The 24,760-nt window shown below is 39.3% G+C and overlaps 2 protein-coding genes, 1 non-coding gene and 1 pseudogene across 3 annotated transcripts; 3 read left to right on the forward strand and 1 right to left on the reverse strand.

Annotated features, from left to right (window-relative positions):
* Nucleotides 1-1,263: 1,263 nt before the first annotated feature.
* TRNAP-AGG lies at nucleotides 1,264-1,335 on the reverse strand. Its single transcript has one exon. It is a non-coding gene; the product is annotated as a tRNA-Pro (tRNA).
* A 468-nt stretch (nucleotides 1,336-1,803) lies between these two features.
* On the forward strand, nucleotides 1,804-5,211 carry LOC125208018 (annotated as a pseudogene).
* A 5,501-nt stretch (nucleotides 5,212-10,712) lies between these two features.
* On the forward strand, nucleotides 10,713-12,411 carry LOC125204121 (peroxidase 21-like). Its single transcript, XM_048102681.1, has 5 exons — nucleotides 10,713-10,861; nucleotides 11,043-11,191; nucleotides 11,273-11,461; nucleotides 11,534-11,699; nucleotides 11,942-12,411. Exons 1-5 carry the CDS (start codon nucleotides 10,798-10,800, stop codon nucleotides 12,346-12,348), a joined length of 975 nt encoding a protein of 324 aa, XP_047958638.1. The 5' UTR covers nucleotides 10,713-10,797; the 3' UTR covers nucleotides 12,349-12,411.
* An 8,796-nt stretch (nucleotides 12,412-21,207) lies between these two features.
* Nucleotides 21,208-23,619, forward strand: LOC125207370 (L-type lectin-domain containing receptor kinase VIII.1-like). Its single transcript, XM_048106673.1, has one exon. It carries the CDS (start codon nucleotides 21,395-21,397, stop codon nucleotides 23,486-23,488), a length of 2,094 nt encoding a protein of 697 aa, XP_047962630.1. The 5' UTR covers nucleotides 21,208-21,394; the 3' UTR covers nucleotides 23,489-23,619.
* Nucleotides 23,620-24,760: the final 1,141 nt, after the last annotated feature.

The following is a 24,760-nucleotide window of genomic DNA, read 5'->3' on the forward strand; positions in this document are numbered from 1 at the left end:
TGGTTGGGTAATGTTGTCACTGAGTCATCTCATGGAACTTTTGATGTCATCTAGAATCATCACATGGTAGTTAGTATACATGGGTGGCGAACGTTGTATTTGCTGTGCAATTATTGAATTAGAGGCTATGAAAATGCAAAAATAAATCATCCCATTTTTATGGGAAAATGTTAATACCCATCATTTGATATTTGCTACACCATATGGCTCTTATTGCAAACATTAGTTTTTCCTATATCTGGGTGGTGTTGATATAGCCACTTGAGCATTTGTGATAGGATGAGAGGTTACATTTTCCTAATCTTGCAAACCAATCAACTTGTGAGTTTTCTCAAATGAGATATCTGCTGAATTGGTTTCACAATGTAGAAGAAGGATGATAAAGTTAGATGGTTCTGATGTTGTTGTCTCCATCTCCATCTCCTTCTCCTCTCCGATCTAATATAATACTCCTGGTAAGATGATTGGATGTCTTCCTTCTGTAGTTAGTGGGTGGAATTGGAATTTTGTTAGATAGAGGTGGGACAGTTTTTCTTTATCTGCTTCCTTTCATTTTGGTGTCAGGTGTTCGTTCATCCAAAATGGTTTCAGTTTTATGCTTGATCTCATCTGTTTGATACAGATACATGCATAATTTTACCACTGTGACTTGAGTAATGGAAAGGTAGTTTAATGCAGCTGCAGAGCAGTTGTAATATACATCGATGTATTAGTATTATTTATGAATACATCTAACTTATGTAGCAAAAGCAGATGTTATTCGAGGCTAAAGACAGAAGTGATGTTCGTTAGCATGTAATTTATTTATTTGTGTTACCAACTTGATTTAAATATCAATTTGCTGTAGAAGAAAGCATGTTTATTATCTGATCTCCAACCATAATACTGCTCTTGATTGTTAATTTATGCTCAATTTATAGGCATTCTTCTGGATGATTAGAATCTTTCAACGTTGGTGGGCAACGTAATAATCAATACAAGTTGGACCGTTATTTATGGCCTCTTGGTCTGGAAATCAACATCGTTTTCTGAACATATTATATACAGATTAGAATGTCAAAATAAACATACATATATGTACACATTAATCTTAGTAGTTGTGTATAAAAGAAGATTAAATATCTTATGGATATTATAATAGTCTCACACTTTAAAACCGTTGCGGAGAACAACTTAACATAAGGCCACAAATGATAAGGAATAATGAACTGAAAAAAAATAAAGCCCAATAATTTGTGAATTAGTATAAAAATAGAAAAGGATGGGGCATTCCGAGAATTGAACTCGGGACCTCTCGCACCCTAAGCGAGAATCATACCACTAGACCAAATGCCCATTTATTATCAATCTTTCTTAATTTTATACATAATATGTCAAGCATGTAGACAGGAAAAAGAAACAGAGTTTAGAAAATTTCCCTAATTTAAACCATTTTTGCATGATTTAACACGTTGTCCGTTTTAGGTTTTCAAAGGAAATTATTGTATCTGTTATTTTAATCACATAATATAATACCTAAATTGAGAGTAAATGCAAAATGATACTCGAAACTTACTAAATTAGATGCAAACTTATCCCATCATTGATTCATTATGATACAAAGCGTTCATAAATAGGTAGTCGAGATAAAATATCAATTGACTTCATGTTCCCATTGAAAATAAATCCAAAAGTCAGATTACGAGTATAACTGAGAATCGGAATCTGCTTCAGTCTTTTTCATTCCTTCATTTTCAGTAGTTAATAAAAATCTTATTTTTTTCCAAACCAATGTGAATTCAAGAATGTTTAAATTATGTTGTTTTCAGTTTACAGTGTTGGACAAAGTGTGTGTGCGTTTGTGTGAATTCATGAACTTATAAGCCATTCTGTTTCTGCTCTTTTTTCTCTTCTTTTAAGGCCTCATATGTCACAAAAGTCACATTTCACAAGTGAAACATACATAAAAAAACTCTCTTGATATTACCTAATTGACCATAAAAATCAAGAAAAAAAAAAAGGAATCCTTTCATCTTGCTTTGGTGGAGCAATGGTGGCCGGAGACTCGACTTCTATCTCTCTGGAGCAAACTCCAACATGGGCCATCGCCACTTTGTGCTTCGTCATCGTCTCCATTTCTATTATACTCGAGCATATCTTCCAACTTCTTACAAATGTGAGCTATCTCTTCTACTTAGCTTTCAGCATCATCATGTGTTGGTACAATTTAACAAATTCAGTTATGTTAAAAGAACATGTTGTAAATCACTGCAGTGGCTCAAGGGACGTCGAGAAACTGCGTTATACGATGCTATGGGGAGGCTTAAATCAGGTCTTCAACCACTTCTTCTTGTATAATGGACTAAACATCTATTTGCTGCTTTTTCTTGGTCTTCATTTTGTTTTCGGTTGGTGCAGAGCTTATGCTTCTCGGTTTCATGTCACTGTTGCTAGCAGTAACTCAACAGTACATTTCCAAAATCTGTGTGCCCTCTGAGGTGGCAGACACTATGCTTCCATGTCGAAAACAAGTTGTTATAGCCGAGACTCAATCTTTATCGGCTTACACACACTTTGTTGATGGACCGAGTGCTTATGGTTTGATATGGGATGATGCGAAGAAGAAATTCGACAATGATCCAAACTTACAGAAATCAATTAATAGGAGATTGGCTGAAGATGTTGGAGATGGAGGTCAAGTTAACAAGACAGAGAAGAGTGATAATGCCACAGACTCTTGCAGCTCCAAAGTATGTGCACGCTTTTGTTATAATCGCGCTTTCTTTCCTTGAGTGTGTTCAAATATAATTTTAGAGTGTTTCAGGGAAAGGTTTCATTGGTGACAGAGAAAGGGATTCAACAGCTGCAGCACTTCATCTTTGTGCTAGCAGTTATGCAGATTGTGTATAGTGTCCTCACCCTTGCATTAGGAAGGGCTAAGGTAACGGTTAATTGTTGCAATACATAACACACTTTCTATATATGATGCCTAAGCCATTTGTCTCTTATTTGATAGATGAGGCGTTGGAAGGCTTGGGAGAAAGAAACTCAAACTACTGATTACCAGGTTGCTAATGGTATGTTTGAATTTTCAAATCTCCGAGCTGTTCTTAGCATGATCATCTACTTTTCGTCAACGAATTTGACTTAACAAATGCTTGGAGCTCTCAAGGAAGTGGTTATGAAGTTGTCTTTGTTAGTAATATGTTTACCTTACTGTCAGTTTTTGACATTGTAAAGTTCTAAGTAAAGGATGCATAAAGTTGTCCGGACCTTTTGGTTTGGTTTAAACGATTTTGTGTAGAGGCGAATGCGATAATGCCAAAAATATAAATTGAGATTTTTTAAGTACTGCGTTGACACTTGATTTCCTCGTAACAAGATGAATATTTGTTTCATGTGATGCAGATCCAAATAGATTTAGACTCACGAGACAGACTACATTTGGCAGACGCCATTCAAATTGCACAGACACGTCGATTCAGCTCTGGATAGTAAGTATTTCTGCTGGCATATACTATGGTTACCTAAATTTGTGACTCCTAACTGTATATATGATCTGCTGGAACAGAAATGTTTTTTCAGGCAGTTCTTCCATTCAGTGGCGAAAGTCGATTACTTCACCATAAGACATGGCTTTATCATGGTAATGAGAGAGTGAGAGAGAGTACATATACACACATGTGTAGCAAGATTCTTATTATTGGGAATTTGCAGGCTCATTTCTCCTCCAGCCAGAGTAACTTCGATTTTCAGAAGTATATAGAGCGTTCTCTCGATGAAGATTTCACAGTTATGGTCAGCATCAGGTTCTTATTTGTCTCAACCACATTCCATTTCTATCTGATAAGATTAAAAAAAGGGAAATCTGAGTTCTATATATGTGTTTTGCAGCCCTATGATGTGGTTTTTAGTTGTCATCTTCATGCTTCTCGATGTTCGTGGTGAATCCCACAACCAATTCTCTCTGTTTAATCGTCCTATGCCTTTCCCTTGTATCTATATTGCATAAACTTGAAATTTACTTTTTAATCAGGTTGGCATTCATATCTTTGGATATCATGTGTTCCATTATTGGTAGGTTTGTGATTGAAATAATATGAGATATAAACCAGACACTAACATTTACAAAATTTGGGATGTGAAGATAGTCTTAACACTGGGCACTAAACTGGAGGTTATCGTTACAAAAATGGCCGTACAACTCAGAGACAAGAACAACGTCGTCATAGGCGTGCCACTTGTGAAACCCAACGACGAACTCTTCTGGTTTAAGAGGCCGGGGTTTGTGTTGAGCCTCTTGCACCTAACACTTTTTGTGGTACATGTTCATCTTCATCTACTCTCTCAAATTTCTGCAAAGTCACGTTTTAACTTAACATGGTTGTTGCAGAATGCATTTGAGCTGGCCTTCTTCATTTGGGTCACTGTAAGAAAGCATTTCATCACAATCTATCTTTCCAAACCTCAACCAGATTTTTTTTTATATGAGGCCTTTTGTTGCTTTTGTGTGTCAACAGATACAATTCGGGTTTAGTTCTTGCTACCACGAGCACACGGTGATTATAGTGACTAGAATAGTGTTAGCGTAAGCATTTACATATCTTAACTTCATCCCATTCTTGAATCATCACTAAGTTTTATGGAATGGATGGTGCTGCAGAGTTGCTGTGCAAGTTATTTGCAGCTACATTACTCTGCCCCTTTATGCTCTGGTGACACAGGTTTTTTATCACAAACATGTGAAGTTGCATAGATGAATAGTATCTTGATGAAGAAAATGGAGCTAATATGTGGCTGGTTTTGGTGACAGATGGGTTCCGAATTCAGAGGTAAGGTGCTCGGGGAAAGAACTGCGCTAGTTCTAAAGCAATGGCATGCTCAAGTAAGGGGTAGAAGGAAGCAGCAACAGCAACAGCAACGTAGTGATATGATGCAATCTTCGCCTCCTATTATGTCGTCTGGTCCTACCGATCTCAACTATACTCCAGATTCAGAGCTGACCGTGGTTAATAGTGTATCAAGGATCGATGAAATCACAGAGGAGCAAGATGAGGAGAGATCATCTTAGGCTCAAGCCAACATCTTATGTGTTTTTCATGCATTATTGTTACTTAATTTGACTGTGTGTGTAATAGTTTTACTTGAAGTGTTTTTTATTATGTAAATCAATTGTGTTTCACAGTTTCAGAGTGAGTAGTATATGTTTTCAATTCCAGCAGTTATGAAGAAACATTTTAAGTATTAGGCTCACACAGACACAATTGCATCAGCCATACACCAATATTAATTCATGTCCATCGATTATAGTAAGATTTTATTTTTATCTTTGGTTTAGTATGTTTTGTTTGATTACGTCCTCTTTAATTCAGCTTCTTTAATGCATCATTAATGAGATTTTAGTCTTCTCTCAGGGGCCACTTTTCTTTATATCTTACTCATCTATGAAACCCCACATACTTTCTTTTCATGAGAGATCAATTATTCATTTAATTATTTTTAAATTATTCTATATATTTAAATTGAATTAAATACTGAATGAAACTAAAAGTTAAAAAAAAATTCTTTAAATAATTAAATGAATTAAAGACTTTTTGTATTTTAAAGATTCTTTTTAAATTTTTATTTGCATTTAACTCAATTAAAATACTCCCTCCGTCCCCGATTAGGAGTCACACTTTGACCGGGCACGGATTTTAATAAATGTAAAGAAAAGTTGGTTGAAAAAGTTAGTGGAATGTGAGATCCATTTTTTTATATTGGTTTTATAATAAAATGTGAGTAGGTTGAGTTAGTGGAATGTGAGACCTATTTACTATTTATGGTCTAAATGAAGTGTGACTCTTAATTGGGGGCGGACCGAAATGGAAAAATGTGACTCCTAATCGGGGACGGAGGGAGTATATAGAACCCACAGTTGGCCGTGTGCGAGCAAACCAGCTTCGCACAGTCACTTCCTGTCTAGGAGATAAAATATTTATTTATTTCTGCAAGGAGGTAAGAGTAAGAGAACTTTTTAAATTATCTTGATTACTAAGTACCCATAATACATATTACTATGATAATCTCTCCATGCCATTGAAGATGACTCACTTTTCTTTTTAATTTGTCTCAACCAAGATGACTCATTATGAAAAATGAAAATATTTTTCTTTTTACTTTGTTCCTTCTCTTTTATTTTAGTATCTCCATTTTTCACATAAAATAAAGTTGCATAAAATTCCGCCCAAGAAAAGGATCATCTTTCTTAAGACGGACGGAGTAGTTTTGTTTAAATTAAATAAAGGACAAAAATCATATAACAAAATTTATTTCTTCTCATAATACTAAATGCATTTCAAACTTGTCACAATAGTATGTACTTTCGGTCGTGGAGTAGCACTTCCAACCGTTATATTATTAATATCGAATGATGGTTTACAAAGAGTCAGTGGCGGAGCCAGGATTTTAATCATGAGGGGGCCTAAATTACTACTTAAATTTTGTTAATTTGTCTCGGTGTCAAGTTGTTTCAGTATCTACAATATGAAATTAACTCGAATATAAGTAATAGAGAGATATACGCAAGAGATGGATAATGAGATAATTAGAGGATGGTAATAAAAATAGAGATACAGTGACGACGTCAACATCGATATAATTAAAGAATATAGTATTTATTTTATAATATAGAGCATAGTATTAACATTAATTTTGCTAATATTATATACTTATTTATGTAATGAAAGAGTTATTTTCTATTCATAAATACCATAACATTAAAATAATATTATACTATGGCTGGCATATTTACATATTTATGTTCTTAAATTATGAAAATAATTCTTAACAGTTACAAAAGAAAATATTTATACAAGATTACTAGCTAAGATTATAGTTACTAGAGAAAATAAACAAAATTATTAACATTAGAAAATCTAATAGAACATAAACATATTCAAGAGAAAATCTAAAGATATATAGAAAAATATTAACACAATATTCAATAGAAATCTAAGGAGATAATGATAAAAAAATATACACGCTGCAGGATCAAGAATCGAACCTGAGATCAATTAGTTAAAAGTGTACCATCGTAACCAATTGCACCACTACGAACTTAGATAATTGTTTCGTACATATATAATATATAGGCAAAGTTCGAAAGGGTGAGGGGCCCAAGGGCCCCCCTGGCCCCACCCTAGCTCCGCCCTTGCTAAGAGTCTAAGGCAGTATTCTTTGGGAAACAACTGTGAAATTAATTGTTTGTTGAAAAGACGAAAATGACTTCAAGTCTATAAATCTCGATTTGAGTCTGTCTACGTCTACACGGGCACGGCCAACGTTTTTTGGTCCGGCCCTAATATTTTATATTTTTATTGCTTAATGTCTCAAACCCTTCCTTTGCACCCCTAAAACCCCAAGAAAAGTAGGCCGGAAAAAAAAATATTTATGATCAATAAAGTTGTAGTGTAAGTGAGTTAACGATTCATCTATAACACACTTTCTACTTTTCTTTTTCGCTTTTCTTTCTATTATTTATTTATAAAGTATAAAAATCTTTAGTTTCTAGTATATAAAGTATAAACATTTTTAGCCTTTAGGGATCCCTCTTTTTTCCGTTTCTTTTTAGAGAAGGGTCTGTCCATTGTAAACTTACTGTTTTTTAGTGTAAACTTACTGTTTTTTACTAATAGGTGGGATGCTCTTATACCAACACTTTAGTCTCTAAGAGCATCCACAATGGCAGCTAGCGCACCGGCTAGCCGATTCGCACCGCTAGCCGGTGGGCTAGCCGAACCATTGGAATTGGCCAGCGCCTTTTCGGCGAGAAAATAGGCGAGCGCTCGCCGATGCGCTCGCCGATGAGCTGGCCGCCATTGCAGGCTCGCGATCGGCGAGCGATCGGCCAAAGGCAATTTTTAATTTTTTAATTTTTTTTGAAATACTATATATACGCGATTTTAGTTTCATTTTCATTCGCACCACTTGTATTAACGAGTTTTCTCTCTCTTACAAGGTCTTCACTCGAAGCTCGAGAGCATGCGTGTCGATTTGGATGCCGGGAGGGCTCAGACGGAGGGCTCGGGCTCAGATGCCACAGATGTGGAGTTCCCGGGTGGCGGCGGCAACGGTGGCGAGGACGGCGACGTCGACGAGGAGTAGAGAGAGGCGGGGCTCGTGTGTGGAAGTCCGGTTTTTTTTATTATGTAATTTTTTTTAATTAATGTAATTTTTTTTAATCAATGTACCTTTTTTTTATTTAAATGAAATTAATGAATTTTCTCGTATATGTATATGTCTCGTAAATTTAATTCCGTAATTTTGTCATAAATTTAATTCCGTAAATTGAATTATTTTTATTGCGGCTAGCATGTGGCTAGCCTTAAGGGGCTAACCTATTTGAGTAAAATGATGATGTGACGGGTGGAATTTTAGTGCTGCTGACGTGGCGGGGAGAGAGAGAGTGGGCTGGCTTTGTGGCTAGCTTATAGGCTGGCTTGCTAAAGCCATTGTGGACCTGCAAGAGCATCTCCAATGGTAAATTTATCCGACTGCGATTGACGTGTTAGCCCGATTCGGCTAGCCGAACATTGGAGTAGGCTGGCGATTTCGGCGGAAAAACCGGCGAGCTAGCCGATTGTGTGTATGGGCAGCGTGCGGCGCCGCCATTGTGGCCCGGCCCGTCGGCCCCGTGTAAATTACAATTTTTAATTTTTTTTTAAAAACTATATAAACGCGATTTTAGTTTCATTTTCCTTATTTGCACCGCTTGTTTTAATGAGTTTTCTCTCTCTAACTTTCTGTAGAGCATCATCGAGCGATGAGTAACGCAGTGGTAGCGGTGGTGAGTAGTGGTGGGGATGCGGGTACGAGAACGGAGGATGAGCGAGCATGGAGCTACATGAACCGCGAGATGGAGCGATACATGCGTAGGGTGGAACAGAAGGCGATACCTCGCCCTCCACGGGTTATCCACCATCGAGCGTTGATTGATCGGGATCACGCCGCCGCCTATTGCAGGCCTATGTAGCATTGGAGATGCTCTAATGCTACTTTAAAACTAAAATGGAATAGACAATTAGATTCAATTTTACTCTAGAATTAATTTCATTTTAAGGTTTTCGAGGAAAAAATATCTATTTTTAGGATTATACTACAAGACATTCATATCACTTTTTTAAAATTTTGTGTGTAAATAAAGGTAAGTGATAGAAAATATTCTTTTAATTTGAGTTTAATATAAATGATTAAAGGAAAATCATATTTAGTGTTATATTTATACTAAAATGAGTTTTAAGCTTAGGTAAATTAATGGTTAGTGAACCCAAAACTGTAATGAGTTTATACATACTTAATACTTTTGAGCTTTACCTTTCCCACTTGAGCAAGGTGGAGAAGTGAAGGTTGAATATGCTGCTTCAACCACTAATTAATGCTACTAATGAACCAACCATGACATCTTTTTTAATCTATTATTACAACTCCCCTCCACAAATTATTCCACTTAACACTGATTTTGGGCGACTGCGCATGGCCAAGGAATCAACACTTGCTAATGATTACCATTTTCCACTATCATTGTTTTTCTTAATTTTATTTTTCCATATAAGCCAATTTTTAATGGACTTAGATTTTGTAAGTGCCCGCCTTCTTACTTAAATTCACGTGCATTCCAGTGAAGTCTTGAAAGCTCATCATGCAAAACTCTCCACTTTTAAATGGAGAGATTTAAGGATTAAATAAATTTTGATCTCTGTAATTAACAATTAACAAGATAATTCATCAAACAATTTGTCGATCCTTTTAAATAAATGTCTCTAACGTCCATGCAACTATTATCATTTAGAATCTTAAATTGCAAGGATATTAAACTAATGGTGTTTTAGTTCAACAAATTGACGTGTACATCTTTTATTAATTTAAGATTAGCTTTTTTTGTCTTCTCCTGGTTTCAATATGTTCCTACTCCGTCCGAAGCAAAAGTATCTTTTCATTTCGATGATTTTAAATTTGTAGTGCATAAAATGAATAACTTATAAACTGCTCAAAATAAATAATTTAATAATAGTAATATAATACAAGAATAGTACAAAGGGTTGGATAGTTATTCGCTACCCGAGGCCCGCCTTGTGCATTATTATGATCACCTAATTCGAATATAAATATATTTCTTAGAAACAAAATTCATTGAGTTTCTTCGATTACGCTAAGTTGGAAATGTTGTAGTGCCTAGTTGGGCAGCGGTGTGACCCACAAATAATGCCCATAATTCAACAGTCAACTCAGCAGCCAGCTTGTCTTTTTCTTTTGTTAGTTTTTTTTATATATTATCTTTATGAACAGTTTAATTAATCCGTGAATAATGTCCCAGCTAATTAATACTATAACTTTATATTATTGAGTTTATTTAGTCTGAGTAAAGAGACTAGTGATGTAGCTTAGTCCTAGTGGGGAACTTTGAGTATATTAAGTAGTACTAGGAAATTGAGTTTAGTGTAATCAAAATTAATGAAATTTGTCAGTGAATATGGATTTTCAGTGGATTTTTTCTACTCCATTATAGTAACTAGAATGAAATTATAAAATCAAGATTTGTATGAATTAAAAAAAAGTTATAGTGGATAGAATTGGTGGAGCATGCAGCCAAATTGTAAGCGTGGTGTGAAGTGGCCGAAAGGTCAATTTATTGCGGCTAAGTGGATCAGCCTCTTAATTCCCACCTAATTGCTTGTGTGTGTGTGTGTGTGTGCTGCCCCTATATATACAATACACCCTAATTATAAGAAGAGTGTAAGTAATCCCTTCATTTCTGTGTATTCCCCAAACAAACAAAAGATGGCTAGTTTTGCATCAGCTTTCATCTTTCTGTTAATACCGTTGCTCCTCCATTTCCCTTATGGTAACTTGGTTTTCTCCTTTATTACACACTTTTTATTACCACTTGCACATCATGCCATACATGAAATGTGTGTACTTAATTAATAATAATGTCATAAAAGAGTTTGCATAGGAGTATACCTTTCAATTTATTTAGTATATAGCAATAGGTAAATAATATGTGTGTGAATACATATTTGAAGGGGAAAGTGAGATACAGAGCAATTACTACTCAGAGAGTTGCCCGAGAGCAGAAGAGATCATAAAGGAGCAAGTGACCGCCCTTTACCACAAGCACGGAAACACCGCCATTTCCTGGATCAGAAATCTCTTCCATGACTGCGTTGTTAAGGTCTCTTCTACACTATATATTCATTTCCATTAATGTAAACTTTGATATATTGATCATATAATTGTACATAATAAAACACAGTCATGCGATGCATCCCTGCTATTGGAGAGTGCTAATGGCGTGGAATCGGAGAAGGCCACGTCGAGGAGCTTCGGGATGAGAAACTTCAAGTATATCCAAACAATCAAACACGCTCTCGAGAAGGAGTGCCCCTCCACCGTCTCTTGTGCTGACATCGTTGCTCTCTCAGCCAGAGACGGAGCAGTCATGGTATGTAATAATCATATCTAATCCATCTTTTCTATTTATATTAATTAATGAATATGAGTTTGGTGGATGAAGTTGGGAGGGCCATATATAGAGATGAAGACCGGCAGAAAAGACAGCAAGGTAAGCTATGCCGCACAAGTTGAGAGCTCCATCCCCAATCACAACGACACCGTTTCTGCAGTCCTTTCCACCTTCCAATCTATCGGCATTGATACCCTAGGAACAGTTGCTCTATTAGGTACAATTACTATTTCAATTTCATAACTATACATGATGTTAATTAAGGGATGTAGTCAACTGTTAACTGCTAACTACTAAGTACTAACTATGTCAACAACCTATGTTATAGATGTCAACACGAAGATATTTGTATGCCAATTCTTTATGTTGACACTTATAACACGGGCTGTTGACATAATTAGCAGTTAGCAATTTAAGATAGTTAACAACCTAACAGGATCCTGTTAATTAATTAAATAGGGGCGCACTCAGTGGGGCGAGTCCACTGCATCAACCTGGTGCAGAGGCTGTACCCGACGGTTGACCCGACCCTGGACCCAGACTACGCAGAGTATCTGAAAAAGAGATGCCCGTCCCCGAACCCGGATCCGAACGCGGTGCTGTACTCAAGAAACGACCGGGAGACGCCGATGGTGCTGGACAACATGTACTACAACAACATACTGAAGCACAAGGGGCTGTTGGCGGTGGATCAGCAGTTGGTTTCGGATCCGAATACTTACCCTTTCGTCCAAAAGATGGCTGCGGACAATGGATACTTCCACGATCAGTTCGCCAAGGCTCTCCTCATCTTGTCAGAGAACAATCCTCTGACTGGGGATGAAGGAGAGATTAGAAAGGATTGTCGATTTGTCAACATAAATTGATGTGTATTACCTGAATCAATGGCCATCATGTAATAATCTATTTCTCCTCTTGGATCCTTTTCATTTTGTTTTTCTAAATAATTTACTACCTACTAAGTTTTATGGAAATTATTATGAATGATTAGGGGAGTGGGTAATTAACAAAGTATTACCAATAACTCATTAATTCATTAATTATTCTTGAGTCTTTCACAAACTCATTAAGAAAATATACCAAAAGTTTTTCACAAACTTTTGACAAATTAATAGGAGTAGTACATAATTCTTTAATACTCTCCGTCCGTGAAAAATATCGTATTTTATTATTCCAGTATGTATACAATCTAAAATCTCATTTGTTTTTTTTTACTTTTATTAAATGAACATCGCATTCTATTAGTCATCAAACTTCATTATAAAATTAATACTCTCTTTGTCACAACTAAATTGAGTCGTATTCTTTTTATTCATTAATGATAAATTAATGTGAAAAGAAAAAGTTATGTACTATATGAGAAAAATAGATAATATTATACTCCACTAAGGAGTAGTACAATTTATTTTGTGTTATGATCTATACTCTTCCTTTCACTAATAATGGTTCTATTTTGCTATTTTTGTCCGTCTATTAATTAATGTTATATTTATTTATTTTTTATTAATTTTAGTAAAGACTACTTATTCTAATATTTTTTTACATTTATTTTTCATTATATTTCTTAAAATTCGTACGAAGTTAAATTGAGTCTCCTATTAAGGAATGGAAGGATCATTAATATCAGGTATATCGCCAGCTTTTTCTATTACTAATTGTCTAATTCTTTCTCTCATTATCTATCTCTCTTATCTCTCTTATGTAATGACAAAAAAAATACTCTTACTCCAATATTAATCATGAGCCCCCAATATAAAAATATGGCACCGTTTGTTAAGAATTTGTCTTTGCTCTCCTCTTCTAATTATTGTGTAGTTACCCACAATCAAACATTTAAATTGTATATTTTGAACGGCAGAATCATAGATCAATCATCTATGACATAATCTGATTAATCAATTAGACTGCGATAGGTAGTATCGTAATCATTCTTAATTAATCAACCGTAACCTACTCCACTGATGGATAATAGCATTGTATGTAAAAATATAAATAAACAACATACATCCTTCGTTTCCAAAAATAGGAATTTTAAAAACAGCATATATTTAAATGTAAAATCAGTAAAATAAAAAAGGAGATAGAAAAAAAATAGATAAAATCAGATAGGAGAGTAGAAAAAATAGTGGAATTGGTGTTAGTGTATTGCATAATTCATTTCCCAAAATAGAGAATTTCTATCTGTAAAACGGATAAAAAGCAAATAATTTATGGAGTATTCTTTCATGAAACGGAAGGATTAGTACTTAGAAGTATAAACATAGTAACAGACAGCTATAATCGAGTGTTCAGTCACATGCATCAGCTGCACACCGGTTTAAACGACTTCTCCCTTTTCCAGTTTTCCCATTACTATCTTCATTTATTTTATTATTGAATAGAACAATAGACGGATACAATTTTTTTTCAATTACTGGTATGTGAAATTTGATTCCATATAAAAAGATATTCTAAATTATGGACACGTTGGGCAGAGATATAACATAATCTAACTCTGTTGCAACTTGCATGACCTGAACAAAGAGCCTTAACGTTTTCAATAAAAGAAAATTTGCTCAATCTTTTTAGCAACTACTACTACTTTACTTCTGATGTGTCACTCAATCTCTTATTACTAGTTTATCAGATTATTCTGTACTGATACTTCAAAATATATTATTAATGAATCCCATTATATTATGTTAAGATTTCTGTTCTCTTAACGAAGCGTCTCTGTCACGAAACCAACAACACACGAATCCGGCGTCCCTAAGCTTGGGATCGGCGGCTGATAAACGATAGGCTGGCGCGAAAGAGGTTTCCGTCGGCAGCGTGTAGGGTTTGTTGTGTATTGCACAAGTTTTGTGGTCAAAAATATTACTTCATTAATTGAGTATCGAAATTAATGAATGCCCTATTTATAAATTCTAGGACCCTAGGGTTGGTTCGACCTAAACCTACATCGGGAAAGAACCAACAAAGAAAACCCGACGGAGCTTATAAATCGCTCAATTTAAATAACAAGACAAATACTTAAATAAAGAAAAAACAGAATGTTCGACTCTTAACAAAAATAAGCAAAAATAAAATAGAGGCTCCTGCCTATTTGGTGACACAATCATGAAGACGATTTGGAGGCTTCAATTGCTCCCTCGGACGTAGCCTCCTTCCCTCCACGATCAGCTTCGGTGTCTCTTCCTTCTCCAGTTCCTCCGACTCGCCTCCCCCTGACTCTGCTGCCGTTTCCTCTGTTGGCGTCACCAACTCCTTCGTTGGTGGCGTCTGCTCTGATATTGACTTTGACGGTGAATCGCATTCCTCTCCATCTGGTGTGTTCGTAACAACTCCCCCCTCCTTAGCAACCACCTTGCCCTCAAGGGGGATATTGGGAAAACGTTTCTGTATTTCCGCCAAAGGTTCCCACGAAGGCGACTCCGACCCATCGGACCAACGAACCAACACATGCTCCATCGCCGCCCCCTTATGCCACATAATCTGAGAATCCAGGATTGAAATAGGGTGGGCAATGGGTCGATTCCCGTTGAACTTATCCGGGAGCGGAACCACTGGATCATCTGCTACAAAAGCCCGCAATAGGCTCACGTGGAAGACGTTATGGATCCGACTGCCTTCCGGAAGGCGCAGCTTGTATGCTACCGGCCCAATGCGCTGCAATATCTCGTACGGCCCATAGAAACGCCTGGCCAGCTTAGCCGAAAGAGGCTTCGCGACGGAATGCTGTCGGTAAGGTTGCAACTTCAGCCATACAAATGCTCCCACCTTGAATTCCACATGTCTTCTATGTTTGTTTGCTGCACTGCTCATGCGCTGTTGCGCTTTCAACAAATTATCGCGAAGCTCTATCAAAAGCTCCCCTCGTTGCCTGATCAATTCCGCCACATTCGGTGGGGTTTTAGCCGATGGCGCGGCTGCTACTAACAGCGGAGGCTCACGTCCATAGAGAGCTCGAAACGGGGAAGTCCCCAAAGCCGCATGATGGAAGCAATTCAAGGCGAGTTCCGCCCATGGCAAAAAATTAGACCATGTAGAAGGTCTGTCCGCCGTAAAAGCACGAAGGTACTGTTCCAAGCCCTTGTTCCGAATCTCTGTCTGGCCATCCGACTGCGGATGATAGGCCGTAGTGAAGTTGAGCTTGGTTCCACTAAGGCGGAGAATCTCCTCCCATACCGCATTCAAAAAAACCGAGTCCCGGTCAGACACCAGAGTTTTCGGGAAGCCGTGGTGACGAACAACGGTATTGACGAAGAGATGGGCAACCCTCAAGGCATCAAACCGGGTAGGCAGGGCAGCAAAATGAGCGTATTTAGATAGACGGTCGACCACTACGACGACGGTGGTGTAGCCCCTTGATTGAGGTAGACCCGTCACGAAATCCATTGAAACATCATCCCACACTTGCGAAGGGACCGGTAATGGTTGGAGTAACCCTGCCGGTTTCTGTGTTGAATATTTTGTCGACTGACAAATGGCGCACGCATCTACGAAGTCACGGACCTCCTTTCTCATCTTCATCCAGTAAAATCCAGCGGCCAATAAACGGAAGGTCCGCTCATGGCCCGGATGACCTGCCATCGGAGTACTATGGTGTTCCTTCAACAATAATCTCTTTAAAGCTGATGCCGGACTCACGACGATCCTGCGATTGAAATAAATTAATCCATTCGTGAACGAGAAATGCGGCGGCACCTCTCCAGATTCAATTTTGGTCTTCAGTTCCACCATATCGGGCAGTGAAGCCGTCTCCTCTCGTAATGAATCCAACACCTTCGGGATCGGGTGTGCGACCGCTGTCAGCACAGCGCCATCTGCCACCGGATCTGCCTGAACCAACTCCTCTCCTGCTGTGTCTGCCCGAGTCAGCACTGAATCATTTCCTCCTCGTTCAACTAGGGCTGCCCCCTCCGGCGCTGTGGTTGCCATGGTCAGCGGCTCCAGTTCCTGCACCGCTGCAGACGGCGAGTTAGGATCCTCTCGACGCGAGAGCGCGTCTGCCGCTTTATTTGTGATTCCCTTTTTATACTCAATAAGGAATTTATAGCCCATCAATTTCCGCACGTAGAGCTGTTGATCCGGGGTCTGCACCACCTGCTGCAGCAGCTCTTTTAAACTTTTTTGGTCGGTGCGGATGATAAACTCCCGCCCCAACAAGTACTGTCGCCATTTCTGCACCGCTTCGACAATAGCGAATAGTTCTTTGTGGTATGTTGATGCAACACGACGTCGTGGGCCCAACTTGCGACTGAAAAATGCAATTGGGTGGCTATCTTGAATCAGCACCGCGCCTATCCCCACGTCGGAGGCGTCTGTCTCCACACAGAAAGGTTTATTAAAATCTGGCAGTCTCAACACCGGAGCCGATGTCATGGCTAGTTTCAGCGCCTCGAATGCCGCACCTGCTTCGTCAGACCAGTCAAAGGAATCTTTCTTCAACAAGTTCGTCAGGGGAGCCGCTATGACTGCATAGTTTGCCACGAAGCGGCGGTAGTATCCCGTCAAACCCAGAAACCCTCGAAGCTGTTTTACATTGAGTGGCAAAGGCCACGCCGTCATTGCCTCGATCTTCGCTGGGTCGGCCATTAAATTACCATCTGAAATCAAATGACCCAAGTACTCAACAGTAGTGCTGCAGAATGAACACTTTGCCAATTTCACAAAAAATTGATTCTCAAGTAGGAGCGATAGTACCTTAGCCAAGTGTTCGCAGTGTGTGTCCATGGTCGGGCTGTACACCAATATATCGTCGAAGAAGACGATCACAAATTTACGCAGAAAGGGCTGAAAAATGCTATTCATAGCCGCCTGGAATGTGGACGGGGCATTCGTCAAGCCGAACGGCATTACCAAAAATTCGAAATGACCGTCATGTGTGCGGAATGCCGTCTTAAAAATATCCGCCTCGTGCATTCTTATTTGATGATATCCCGATCGGAGATCTAACTTGGTGAAGAACTTTGCCTGCCCCAGCTCATCAAATAATTCGTCCGCCGTAGGTATCGGAAAATGGTCAGGTACGGTTGCCAAGTTCAAGGCCCTGTAGTCTATACAAAATCGAAAAGTTCCATCCTTTTTTCGAATGAGTAAGACAGGAGACGAAAAAGGACTCTGACTCCGTTGTATAATTCCTTGTTCCATCATTTCTTTGACCTGCTTTTCGATCTCGTTCTTCTGAAAGTATGGGTAGCGATAGGGCCTCACATTGACCGGTTTCGAGTTGGGCAACAAATGAATTCTGTGATCAAACGGTCGGGCTGGCGGTATTCCTTCCGGAAGGTCGAATACACGCCTGTGGTCATCCAGGACCCGGCGAAAATCTGGTGGCAATTCCTCTGGAAAGGCGGACTCTGTTGACAGTAGCAGACCCACCTCCTCGTTGGGGTCCCATGGCACCAATTCATAAAATTCATGAGCCGTTGAGAACGAGGCCAATAAGGCCAGTGAATGTAGTGTGATCTGCCGCGGCCCCGGGACCATCCCTTGTATAACAATGCGCGTACCGTCACGTTGAAATTCCAACGTTTTTCCTACAAAATCCGCTGAAATTTTCCCAAGGGACTCTAGCCAAGGTGTTCCAAGAATCAAATCAGGTCCGTGAATGTCCAATATATGCAAATCAATCAAAAATTGGGCTCCTTGCATTTTCAACTTCGTGCGCCGCGAGACATGGGAGCACACCAAAGATCCTCCGTTCCCCACATACACCCGAAAAGGACGGATTGGTGTGAGGCTCAGCTGCAAACGCTCGGCGATACGTGGGTGCAGGAAGTCGTGTGAGCTTCCTGTATCAATCAATATAGAAACTTCTGTGGATCCAATCTCCCCTGCTACCTGAAACGGTTTAGAGCGTGCGTTGCCATGTATTGCGTGTAAGTGTGAGATATCTGCAGTTATCACATCATCAGTCTGCTGGAACAAATCAAGGTGACCCTCCTCCTCCTCCTCGTCGTCTTCGCCAATATAACAAAGGAGTTTAACCGCGCCGAACCTCCAATTGATCAAATCGAGCCATAATTCTGTCAAAGCCTTGGGCGAAAGGGTCGGTAGATGTACCCTCGCTCACGTTACGGTCTGCACGCGGTGGAGGTCGTGGTGGACCGTTTCGATTTACCCCTTGTTGGCGGCGACCCGATCCAAGACCCAATCCTTGAGCGTTGCCGCCCGTCAGGAACGGCGGTGATCCGCTCAAATTCTCCGTTAACTCCATTCGTTCGGGATGAAAGCACCAATTTGTTAAGATTTCTGTTCTCTTAACGAAGCGTCTCTGTCACGAAACCAACAACACACGAATCCGGCGTCCCTAAGCTTGAATCGGCGGCTGATAAACGATAGGCTGGCGCGGAAGAGGTTTCCGTCGGCAGCGTGTAGGGTTTGTTGTGTATTGCACAAGTTTTGTGGTCAAAAATATTACTTCATTAATTGAGTATCGAAATTAATGAATGCCCTATTTATAAATTCTAGGACCCTAGGGTTGGTTCGACCTAAACCTACATCGGGAAAGAACCAACAAAGAAAACCCGACGGAGCTTATAAATCGCTCAATTTAAATAACAAGACAAATACTTAAATAAAGAAAAAACAGAATGTTCGACTCTTAACAAAAATAAGCAAAAATAAAATAGAGGCTCCTGCCTATTTGGTGACACAATCATGAAGACGATTTGGAGGCTTCAATTGCTCCCTCGGACGTAGCCTCCTTCCCTCCACGATCAGCTTCGGTGTCTCTTCCTTCTCTAGTTCCTCCGACTCGCCTCCCCCTGACTCTGCTGCCGTTTCCTCTGTTGGCGTCACCAACTCCTTCGTTGGTGGCGTCTGCTCTGATATTGACTTTGACGGTGAATCGCATTCCTCTCCATCTGGTGTGTTCGTAACATATTACTAATGTTTTTCTATGATTTACAATATGTAAATTTTATAACATTACAATTTTTAAATTGCTAACCATAAAGTGATTCCGTAAAGCTTTCAAGTCAAAATGATACTACTAGTATTTCTTCAGTTTACGCCATATCTTAGTGAAAGATTAAATTGCATCTCGCGACTCTATTTCGAGTTACAATATTTTCAGTATGATATCAATTAGATTATCGATATGTGTCGATCTTTGATAAATTTTTCTACTCAAAATCAAACTTCGAATTCTACAATATGCTTTAGATTTTCGTGACATGCAACAGTACTGCAAAATGGCCTCATTCCCCCGGCAAAATTAGATAACCTTTAGGGCGTGTTTGCAATAGCATTTATGCATAGTAGCCTAAAATGAAGATCATTTATTTTTTATATAATTGTAAAAGAATACACTAGTACTGTTGATCAATTCAGATTTTTACCATAAATTTTAAATATGATGAAAAGATACACCAATTTTTAACTTATACTCACTCGTGTCCTCAATAAATATCTCATATAGTACATTTCGTTATTTGAACGGACTCCCAACTAATGTTTAATTTCATTTTTATTATTTCTGATAAATGGGTGTCATTTTTACTTACAATTATCATAAAACTAATATATACTCCATCCGTCTCATTAAATACGAAATATTTGGAAATCCCGTGAGAGTTTATGTAGTACTATTGTTTTACTCCTTCCGTCCCACAAAAGATGTCACACTTTCCTTTTCAGTTTGTCCCACAAAAGATGTCACATTTCCCTTTTTGGAAAAAGTTCTCTCTCACATGAATATAAAAATTATATTTTCTCTCTCCATTTAACACACAAAACAAAACCTCATAAAATCTCGTGCCGTCCCATAAGTGTGACATCTTTTGTGGGACGGGAGGTACGAATTAATGAAGAGAGATAAAAAAATAAAGATAAAGTTATTTCCATTTTAGAAAACGTTTCGTTTTTAATAGAACAGAGATAATATAAAAATATGATTCACTTTCCACTTTTCTACTCACATACTTTTACAAATTCAAACAATTTTTTAATATATGCATTGGTCAAATATGTGATATTTTATACTAATCCTTAATGACAGTAGTAAATCTTTCACAGAATTCAGTTTTATCCATATTTAATCCTATATAGAAGACCAGGATGTCTACATTATTTGACCGCTAATTCCTTCAAACAATTGTTTATAGGACAAACTTGTAATGTTATTAAAAAAATAAACAAACATTGAAATACAAAAACTTCAATTCGTGTCATGGGAAATTTATGTAAAAATTAAAAATTGGTGTAATTTTTTTTATCAAATTTAAAGTTAGTAGTCTTTGCCAAAGTTAATGTATTCTTTTTGAGTATTAGCCTTTTAGAATTTATATTACTGTATGTTTTATATACTCCTTTTGTCCCTTTTCAAGCATAATATTTATTTTTAATACAATTTTATGTATCTCTATTATTTTGTAAGCTACATAAACGAATGGAGAACAAAACAGAGATGATATTTTCATTTTAAATGAAAAAGTAATTGATTATATTAATTAAAACAAAAAAATTACTTTTATTTGGGATAAATAAAAAAAATATAATTATGTTAGTTGAAACTTGAAACGGTGGAAATAATTAATAAATAATTAAATCACATTACGAAAGCATTTCCATGAGATAATAAAAATAATTGTGACAGCGAGAATAAAATTGCAAACGTCGGCAACTGCATTCTGTGTTGCCCAAAAAAGAATTAGCTTTATACGGTGTTTTTTATGAGAACCGACGACCGACCTCAGGAAATATTACCGTTGAAACAGATACGTGGCATCCACATGTCCCGTTGCATTCCTCCTTGGATTCCCTTTTCTCTTCTCTCTTCCTCCACACCACACACACCCTCTTCATCACTCTGTCTCTTCCTCACCTTTGTAATTCCATCGTTAACCTCACCTTTGTAATTCAAATCGGAGAAACAAACATTCCCTCCCTCATTCTCTCATGGAACATTCTCCAAATTAGACCATCATGTCATTTTCCGGCGGGATTTCTCATTGTTTATTAATCACAGCCTTTTTTGCTTCATTCTTCTTTTACTCCCCCAATGTGGCGACGGCGGCGACTGACTTCGACTTCGGAACGCTGACGCTGTCCAGCATGAAGCTCCTCGGCGACGCCCACTTCAGCAACGGGAGCGTGAGGCTCACTCGCGACGTCACCGTCCCCTACTCTGGCGCCGGCAGGGTCCTGTACTCGAAGCCCGTCAGTTTCCGCCGCCCCGGGATTAATTCCACGGCGAGCTTCTCCACATTCTTCTCCTTCTCCGTCACCAACCTGAACCCCTCCTCCATCGGCGGCGGCCTGGCCTTCGTCCTCTCGCCGAGCGACGAGTTCGTCGGCGACGCCGGCGGGTTTCTGGGGCTGATGGAGGCGGAGGGCGCCCCGAAGGGCGTGGTGGCGGTTGAGTTCGACACGATGATGGACGTCGAGTTCAAAGACATCAATGGGAATCATGTGGGTTTGGATCTGAATTCCATGGTTTCCACCCGAGTTAGGGATTTGGGGATTGTCGGAGTGGAATTGAAAAGCGGCGACCTGGTCAACTCGTGGGTCGATTACTCCGGCCCAACTCGGAGCCTCAAGGTCTACGTGTCGTATTCCAATTTGAAGCCCAAGGAGCCCGTTTTGTCCGCCGCCCTCGATCTCGGTGAGTATATCTCCGACGATTTCATGTTTGTCGGCTTCTCCGGGTCCACTCAGGGGAGCACCGAAGTCCACAGCATTGACTGGTGGAGCTTCACCTCCTCGTTTGAAGAAACCAGCTCCCCGCCGCCGCCGCCGACTTCGAGTTTAATGAACCCGGCGGCGGAGACAGTCAATCCCCCACCGCCTTCCTCTGCCGCTCCTCCGCCTGAGGCGGAGAAAACGACTTCAGGAGGTAAATGCCACAACCAGCTGTGCAGAAGTGGGCCCGGGGCGGTGGTGGGGGTAGTGACCGCTGGCGCATTCGCACTAGGATTCTGCGCTCTGGCGCTGATTTGGCTTCACAACAACAAATTCAAAAGGCGGAAAAAGCCCGACATTGTGGCCTCGGATGTGATCAAGACGCCCAAGGAATTCGGGTACAAGGAGCTGAGCGTCGCCACGAAGGGTTTCGATTCGAATCGAGTGATCGGGCACGGCGCGTTCGGTACCGTGTACAAGGGAGTCCTCCCGAGCACCGGAGACGTAGTGGCGGTGAAGAGGTGCACCCACGCGGGGCAGGGGAAAACAGAGTTTCTATCCGAGCTTTCGATAATCGGAAGCTTAAGGCATAGGAATCTGGTGAAACTTCAGGGATGGTGCCACGACAAGGGCGAGAGCCTACTCGTTTACGACCTCATGTCGAACGGCAGCCTCGATAAGGCGCTGTTCGAGTCAAGGATGACGCTTCCGTGGCCGCACCGCCGCAAAATTCTCCTCGGCGTGGCCTCAGCTCTTTCCTACCTGCATCAGGAATGCGAGAGCCAGGTGATCCATAGAGACATCAAGAGCAGCAACATTATGTTAGACGAGGGTTTCAACGCGAGATTAGGCGATTTCGGATTGGCAAGGCAGATCGAGCACGACAAGTCCCCCGATGCCACGGTGGCGGCAGGGACAATGGGCTACCTGGCTCCGGAGTATCTCCTGACGGGGCGCGCCACGGATAAGACGGACGTGTTTAGCTACGGGGCGGTGGTGCTGGAGGTGGCGTGCGGGAGGCGGCCGATCGAGAAGGATGTGACGAGTAGGAATCTGGTGGAATGGGTGTGGGGATTGCACAGGGATGGGAATTTGATGATGGCGGCGGATAGGAGGCTCGGGAATGAGTTTGATGAGTCGGAGATGAGGAAGGTGATGATGATCGGGCTGGCGTGCTCGCATCCGGACCCGATGGCAAGGCCGGTGATGAGGGCGGTGGTGCAGATGCTGGTGGGGGAGGCAGAGATTCCGGTAGTGCCTACGACTAGGCCTACGTTGAGCTTCAGCACTTCGGACCTCCTCTTGACGCTGCAAGATAGCGTTTCCGATATGATCGCGCTGTCGACGTCCTCCTCTGAAATCAGCTTCTCCGGCAACGGTGCTCTTGACATGGTCTAGTGTAGTGTAGTCATGTTCTTTTATTGCTTTTGATTTCCATAATTTATTCATTCATTTATTACAGTGTATGTAAGTTTAATACTCTCAGCCACCAAGCTTAATTGTTACCTCGTCCGTTTTAGTTTTGGTAATCCTTTTGGTTCTTTTTTTGGTTAGGGGAGTAGCTTTCTTTTATCATTGATATATTCTATTAGTACTTGAATTCGTTACAAGCAGGGAGTAACAATAGTTATACAAGTGAAGCTGAAAGGTATTGTGAATTTGGCTTGTTGATGTGTGTGTTTAATGACCTGAATAACTTCTCACAATAGATTAAATGACGTTTGAAGATATATAAATATGAACCTCTCTTACAAGAAAGTTAATGCAACATATCTATTTTTAAAATTTCGGTGTTTTTTTGAAAAGAACACCAAAAACAATTTTGAGAAAAATAAAAGAAGAACGTATGTCAAAATGAATAAAGGGTATGAACACTCATACTTTATAAGCGAGACTAACTTGTAGTATACTTATAAGGGTGCTATCTTTTCTCCATTTCACAATAGCATATATGGATTTCAATGAAAAATCTAAAATATGTTGGTCATTAAATTTCAATGACAAATCTCATCTATTCTCTTGTAGCATCACATGGACAGGGTAGGCTGGATATTTGAACGTAGAAAGTAGGGCCATCTCATGACTAATTAAAACTCCATTAATTCAAAATATTCAATAATGTTAGCAGGTACAGTTGAAATATGAAAATAGTATACATTATTGCTGCCTGCTTGGTGAATGTTTTACAACATACTATACAATATATATTCATAACCACTTCTTCTGATTGACCTCTCCATCATCAATCAAAATAATCGCAATTGTTTCAGTAAGTTGGTGGGACAGAGTAACCAATTAAGAAAAACAAAGAAATAATAGCATCTATCTTTTTATAATAAAATCTTTGTCGTAGTAAAATCGGAAATCGCGTGATTGAATAGAATATTTTTTAGAGTAATGACGTTTTTCTTGGATAAGCTCTTGGCAATGTAATTTTTGGATGGAGGGAGTACTATATCTATATTGGAAATTGAATTAATTCGATCAATCAATAATAATCTATTTGAAACACTCAACTAACAATTAAGTAATTAACATAGTATGTTACAAATTAGAATAATGCATAATCGGATTATCTTAATAATACATAAATAATGCATTTGGATTTTTCAGCTATCGTTATGATTCATGAAATGCTAATGATTAATGAACGAAAACATTTTTAACATA

The sequence above is a fragment of the Salvia hispanica genome, chromosome 2, assembly GCF_023119035.1.
Source record: "Salvia hispanica cultivar TCC Black 2014 chromosome 2, UniMelb_Shisp_WGS_1.0, whole genome shotgun sequence".
Taxonomy (NCBI): Eukaryota; Viridiplantae; Streptophyta; class Magnoliopsida; order Lamiales; family Lamiaceae; genus Salvia; species Salvia hispanica.